Genomic DNA, 6,541 nt, shown 5'->3' with positions numbered 1-6,541 from the left:
TATACCTGTGCCATATTGGTGTGCTGCACCCATCAACTCGTCAGCACCCATCAACTCGTCATTTACGTCAGGTATAACTCCCAATGCAATCCCTCCCCCCGAAAAGAAACAGCTTACTGAAACACTGAAACAGAAACTGTACCCCAAAGTCAGAAACCAGTAACGAACAGAAATTCTTGAGTTTGCAGGATAGCAAGTAAGAAAAGAAACCACCTGCTGAAATGCTGAAATTCCTTCCACTTGTGAGATCAAGAAACAACTGGCTGGAAATGGTTGGAACTAAGATGATCGACTAGAATTTGGGCAGAATGAGCTTGCCGAGGTCACAGCCTGAATCTCCACTGCATGTCTTATACTAACTTCCCCTGAATTTGCACATGCAATGAGTTAGCATGAAGAAGTAATGGTGCATGGCCCACGGACTTTCTAGACCTCCCACATCCTTCCACCAATCACCTGCTAATCTCACAATCCACCCTCTGAACCTTTTCTAATAAAAATAATCCTTTTGTTTTGTTTGTTTTTTTGAGACAGAGTCTTGCTCTGTTGTCCAGGCTGGAGTATAGTGGCATGATCTCAGCTCACTGCAACCTCCACCTCCTGGGTTCAAGTGATTCTCCTGCTTCAGCCTCCCGAGTGGTTGGGATTACAGGCACACGCCACCATGCCCAGCTATTTTTTTGGATTTTTAGTAGAAATGGGGTTTCACCATATTGGCCAGGCTGGTCTCCTGACCTCAAATGATCTACCTGCCTCGGCCTCCCAAAGTGTTGGGATTACAGGCATGAGCCACCGCACCTGGCGTGAAAGGGCTTTTAAATCCCCCTGCCCTAGGACACCAAAAATACTGCTTTGAATCCAGCACAGGGAGACAGATTTCAGTCTCTTTGAGAGTCTACTTGCAATAAGCAGGTTTTCTTTTCTTTTTTTCTTTTTTTTTTTTGAGATGGAGTTTCGCTCTTGTCACCCAGGCTGGAGTGCAATGGCATGATCTTGCCTCACCGCAACCTCTGCCTTCCAGGTTCAAGTGATTCTCCTGCCTCTGCCTCCCGAGTAGCTGGGACTACAGGCATGTGCCACCACACCTGGCTAATTTTTGTATTTTTAGTAGAGATGTGGTTTCACCACGTTACCCAGGCTGGTCTCGAACTCCTGGCCTCAACTGATGCACCCACCTTGGCCTCCCAAAGTGCTGGGATTACAGGCGTGAGCCACTGTGCCCACCAGCAATGACCCAATTTGTATCATCAACTTTCACATTTGTCTGGGGAACTGAGAGTGCCCTGGGTGGAGGGTGGAGTGGTAGCAGGGCCAAGCCCTCGGACACCAAGCTGTGAATCTGAGAGTTTGTCCTGGGGGTGATGGAGACCATGGAGGATTTTGAACAGGTCTCAGTGTTAGAAAGATCTCTTCAGCGGAACTGGAGGGCCCAGTGTGAGTGGGTGGTGAGCCCATGAGCAGCTGGGGCCTGGGGTCCCTGCTCCACCTCCAGGCCCCGCCCCCGACATCACTGTCGCATTATTGCACCAAGGCTGGCTGACCAATAAGCTGCTGCTTGCTATTACAATGGGTCCTAGCAACGGCGTCTGACCTTGGGGTAGCAGGGAAGGAGATCCTATCAGTGGGGAGAGTGTGAGGGGAGAGGGAGAGCCTACAGGGCAGGTGAGTCCCCCAGGGCTCTCTCGCTGGGCCCCTGTGCACGTGTGGAGCAGGGGCTTAACAGTCCTAATCCGGACTCTCTCAGCCCAAATTCCAACCACTGACTCGTCTGCCCCTTGCTGCCAGGACCTGTTCCAGGTTCCCACTCTTCCCACCCAGACCATACTAGGGAGAGGGCATAGGTGGGAACCCTTCTGACCCAGGATAGGAGGCTCAGATCTGGAGGCAACAATGTCTTATTTTTTTTTTTTTTTTTTTAATTTTCTCTGTTGCCCAGGCTAGAGTGCAGTGGTGCAATCTTGGCTCACTGCAACCTCCGCCTCCCGGGTTCAAGAGCTGGGACTACAGGCATGCGCCATAACACCTGGTTAATTTTGTATTTTTAGTAGACATGGGGCTTCACCATGTTGGCCAGGCTGGTCCCGAACTCCTGACCTCAAGTGATCCACCCACGTCGGCCTCCCAAAGTGCTAGGATTATAGGTGTGAGCCACCACGCCCAGCCGGGAACAATGTCTTAAGGACACATTTCTGTGGGGGGTGGAGTGCGGTAGCAGTGTTATGCCCAGACCGTTTATTCCCCGAAGAAGACCACCAGAGTCCAGAGTCAAAGCCAAGCGGCAAGGATCTTTAATGCAAGTTCGAACTTGGTCCCTCCGTTCTACAACATACAAGAGGGCCCCGAATGATGCATGTGCCCGCTTTTTATAGCCCGATGCATACAGGATATGTAAGGTTACAGAGGTACAAAGGAATTCTTTTGGTTGCAGCATCACAACTGGTAATTGGTTAATATTTTAAGTTATACAATTAACAGTTTTCTATTTGTTCCCGCGCATTTAGTAAAACTACAAACGGTTGTGACCTTATCAGGGGCTCTCTAGGTGGTGTTTCTGAGATGTGTGTGTGTGGGGGGGATGTGTTTGTGTTGGGCTCAGGAAGTTGGGGCAAAATAGAGGAATGTGTTTGTACTGGGCCCAGGACTAAGATATGTGGCAGACACCGGTAATTAGAACAGAACAGAGCAGGACAGAGACTTTCACAATGTTTGTCCTTACAATGTCTGGAGTCTATAGATAACCTAATCGGTTAGGTCCGGGGTCAATCTTTAACTAGGCTCAGGGCGCCGCCCGGGCTGTTTGCCTGTGGACTTCATTTCTGCCTTTTAGTTTTTTTCATTTGATCTCTTTCAGCAGAGGATGGGGTGAGGGGTAGGAGGTAAAGAGACAGGATGCAGGGGGCAAGGAGACAAGGTGGGAGGCAGGGACATGCGGCTGAAGGGAGAGTAGCTCTCTAGAGGGGTGAAGGAGCCTGGGGACCTGGGTTTGGGTCCTGGCTGTGCCTCTGGTTGAGGAGGCCTCACTTGTCATGTCTGAGCCTCAGTCCCTCTCCTTGTCAACTGGGGACAGTGATCCCAGACATGAGCAGCTCTCCCAGGGCTCCCTGAAGACCCTTAGCAAGTAAATGTATTTTAGAGGTGATGGGCCAGAAGAGGGGTGAGTGGGAAGGGGGAGGACCAGGGAAGCTCCTGGTGAGGAGGAGGGATCTGAGGGGGGACCATCACAACAGGAGCTCCAGGGGGATGGGTGGGGAAACTTAACCCCGGGAGGCAAGGGCTGCCATGGCAGGGCTGGGATTTCATGGAAATGACTCCCAGTGTCCAGGTGGTCCCCATGACTGGCTTCCCGAACCCAAGGGTATCTGAACCCAAAGTCAGCCTAGGGCTAGCTGAACAGGGTTCATGGTCATCACAGCAGCCCTGTGAGGTGGAGGGGAGTATCCCCCATGGAGCAGCTGAGGCTCAGAGAGGGCGAGGACTTGCTCAAAGTCACACAACTAAGAATATTACTAATGGTAAGTACAATGATGATGATGATGCCAATGACACGCGGCACCTGCCCTGAGCCAGGCACTGTTTTATGGGCTGTTTTATGTCATAACTCACTCAAGTGACAGAGATCCTACAAGGTGGTTTGTCATGATTGTAGATATCCTTCTCAGTGTACAGATGAGGACAGTGAGGGAAGAATTAAGTAACTTGCCTCACATCACTCAGTGAGTATGTGGTGGAGCCAGGATTTGATCCCAGGCAGTCTGGCTCCGGGTCTGGGTCCCTTTCACCCCACCCTCCAGTCCTAGCCGCAGCAGGAGGCAGCTGTTTCCTCTGAATGGGTCTGTGCCACAGGCCAGGAGCTGGGCTTAAGCCCTTTCCTATGCAGCCCTGGCTATGTAATTTGCCCTGGCTATGTAATTTGCAGAGCCCAGTACGAAATGAAAATATGGGGCCCCTGGGGTTCAAATATTACAAAGAATTTCAGGCCAGGTATGGTGGCTCATGCCCTTAATCCCAGCACTCAGAAGCCAAGGCAGGAGGACCTTGATCTCGGAAGTTCAAGCTGAGCTGGGACAACATAGTGAAACTCCCATCTCTATAAAAAGTTTTAAAAAGTAGCTGGGCATGGTGGCATGCACCTGTGGTCCCAGCTATTCAGGAGGCTGAGGTGGGAGGATTGCTAGAGCCAAGGAGATCAAGGCTGCAGTGAGCCATGATTGTAGCACTGTGCTCCAGCTTGGATGACAGAGATCCTGACTCAAACAAAGAATTTCAGCCAGTGTCAGCAGAGCGTTAAACCAAGCACTGGGCCATTCTAAGCACACAGCCCTCCAAGGCACACATACACCCAGAAAACTGACCTGTGCCTAGGTTACCCTGGAGATTCCACCAGTGCTCCAAGAGGCTGCTTAGTGGTCATGCCTATTACACAGAGAGGTGCTTCATTTTGCCCCTGGTCACACAGCAAGTTAGTGGCAGAAAAGGGATGTGAACCTGGGCCTGCCAGATCCCAAAGCCCTTTAACTTGTGCCAAAAATGTGTCCCCAGTTCTTGAAGGAGAAAGAGAGTTGTGGGTTTCCAGGGGGACTCCCTTCACATCCGTGATGTCTGTCTCTCCCCGCCCTATGCCAAGGCCCAGGTGGTGTGAATGGCTCCCTTCTCCTCTGCAGGCGCTGAGGATCACGCATCCTGTGACTCTCCCCTGTCCCCCGCCACCCTCTGAACCACTGGCCACCATGGCTACTTCAAAGTTGCCTGTGGTGCCTGGGGAGGAGCAAACCACCATCCTCATGGCCAAGGAAAGGCTGGAGGCCCTGCTCACAGCCTTTGAGTCGGGCAACCTCCCCCAGGCCGCCTCTCACCTCCAGGAGCTGCTGGCCTCCACGGAGAGCACCCGCCTGGAGGTGGGCGTCACGGGCGAGTTGGGCGCCGGGAAGTCCTCCCTCATCAACGCCCTGCGTGGCCTGGGCGCCGAGGACCCTGGTGCGGCTCTCACGGGCGTTGTGGAGACCACGATGCAACCGTCATCCTACCCGCACCCACAGTTCCCCGACGTGACCCTCTGGGACCTGCCAGGGGCTGGCTCTCCAGGCTGCCCGGCCGACAAGTACCTGAAGCAGGTGGACTTCAGCCGCTATGACTTTTTCCTGCTGGTCTCCCCCCGCCGCTGCGGGGCCGTCGAGACCCGCCTGGCTGCCGAGATCCTGTGCCAGGGCAAGAAGTTCTACTTTGTGCGCACCAAGGTGGACGAGGACCTGGCGGCCACACGCACCCAGCGGCCATCGGGCTTCAGAGAGGCCGCTGTCCTGCAGGAGATCCGAGACCACTGTGCTGAGCGGCTGCGGGAGGCCGGCGTGGCTGAACCTCGCATCTTCCTGGTGTCCAACCTCTCACCGGCCCGCTACGACTTTCCCACGCTGGTGTCCACCTGGGAACATGACCTGCCCGCCCACCGGCGCCACGCTGGCCTGCTGTCGCTCCCCGACATCTCACTGGAGGCCTTGCAGAAGAAGAAAGCCATGCTTCAAGAGCAAGTCCTCAAGACCGCCCTGGTGTTGGGCGTCATCCAGGCCCTGCCTGTGCCGGGACTGGCGGCTGCCTATGATGATGCCCTGCTCATCCACTTGCTGCGTGGCTACCACCGCAGCTTTGGTCTGGACGACGACTCGCTGGCCAAGCTGGCCGAGCAGGTGGGCAAACAGGCAGGTGACCTGCGCTCGGTCATCCGCTCCCCGCTGGCCAAGGAGGTCTCGCCTGAGACTGTCCTGCGGCTCTATTCCCAGTCATCCGACGGCGCCATGCGGGTGGCCCGCGCCTTTGAGAGGGGCATCCCTGTGTTTGGGACGCTGGTGGCTGGCGGCATCAGCTTTGGCGCTGTCTACACCATGCTCCAGGGCTGCCTCAACGAGATGGCCGAGGACGCCCAGCGTGTCCGCATCAAGGCCCTGGAGGAGGACGAGTCGCAGCCAGAGGTCAGCTTGGAAGTGGCTGGTGACAATGGCGTGGAGAAGGGGGCGTCCGAGGAGGGAGGCAGCGAGGAAGCCTCACTCTCAACCCGCAGGAAGCTCGGCCTCATTCTTAAGTACATTCTGGATAGCTGGAAGAAACACGACTCAGAAGAGAAATAGAGTGCAGCCCCGCCCCCCTGCCTCACCCACAAACTAAGTCTTAACAAAATCCAACAAACCAACAAAAAAGGCCAATGTGGTGAACGTGAGGGCTGCAGTTGCCTGGAGGGTGGGTGTGGAGGGAGCCTGCCTTCCGGGCAGGGCAAAGGAGGGGGCACTGGGGAGGGGAGGAGGGAGGCAGGTGGGCCCAGGGCCAACAGGAGTGTAGTGAACGGGGACAGGAGTGCCCTGGGGAGGGAGGTTGGAGACATGGATGGTGGGCCCAGGGTTCCCAGGGCTTCTTGGTGGTGTCTTTCTCCCTGGTCCCCAAGGGGCCAGGAGGAATTTGTGGGGCACAGGACAGCAGGGACAAGACAGGAGACTGCATCCTGCTAAGGTACCTTTTATTTTATTTATTTTATTTTATTTTACTTTATTTATTT

General features: G+C 54.5%; 1 protein-coding gene across 2 annotated transcripts; it reads left to right on the top strand.

The window, feature by feature from the left end:
* The first annotated feature begins 1,532 nt into the window (after positions 1–1,532).
* Positions 1,533–6,195, top strand: IRGC (immunity related GTPase cinema). 2 transcript variants are annotated; one of them, XM_017885893.1, is made up of 2 exons: positions 1,533–1,662; positions 4,662–6,195. In XM_017885893.1, exon 2 carries the CDS (start codon positions 4,728–4,730, stop codon positions 6,117–6,119), a length of 1,392 nt encoding a protein of 463 aa, XP_017741382.1. In that variant the 5' UTR covers positions 1,533–1,662; positions 4,662–4,727; the 3' UTR covers positions 6,120–6,195. The 2 variants fall into 2 exon arrangements, with proteins under 2 accessions (XP_017741382.1, XP_017741383.1); XM_017885894.1 differs by having other exon boundaries at positions 1,575–1,662; positions 4,625–6,195.
* Positions 6,196–6,541: the final 346 nt, after the last annotated feature.

Source organism: Rhinopithecus bieti, unplaced genomic scaffold (genome assembly GCF_001698545.2).
Source record: "Rhinopithecus bieti isolate Rb0 unplaced genomic scaffold, ASM169854v2 scaffold_15643, whole genome shotgun sequence".
Taxonomy (NCBI): domain Eukaryota; kingdom Metazoa; phylum Chordata; class Mammalia; order Primates; family Cercopithecidae; genus Rhinopithecus; species Rhinopithecus bieti.
The sequence above is the reverse complement of the archived record's forward strand: the minus strand, read 5'-3'. Positions and strand labels throughout refer to the sequence as shown.

Bases quoted from the DNA above. Each gene is read 5' to 3' on its own strand.
- IRGC (XM_017885893.1), top strand. From the start codon at position 4,728: ATGGCTACTTCAAAGTTGCCTGTGGTGCCTGGGGAGGAGCAAACCACC.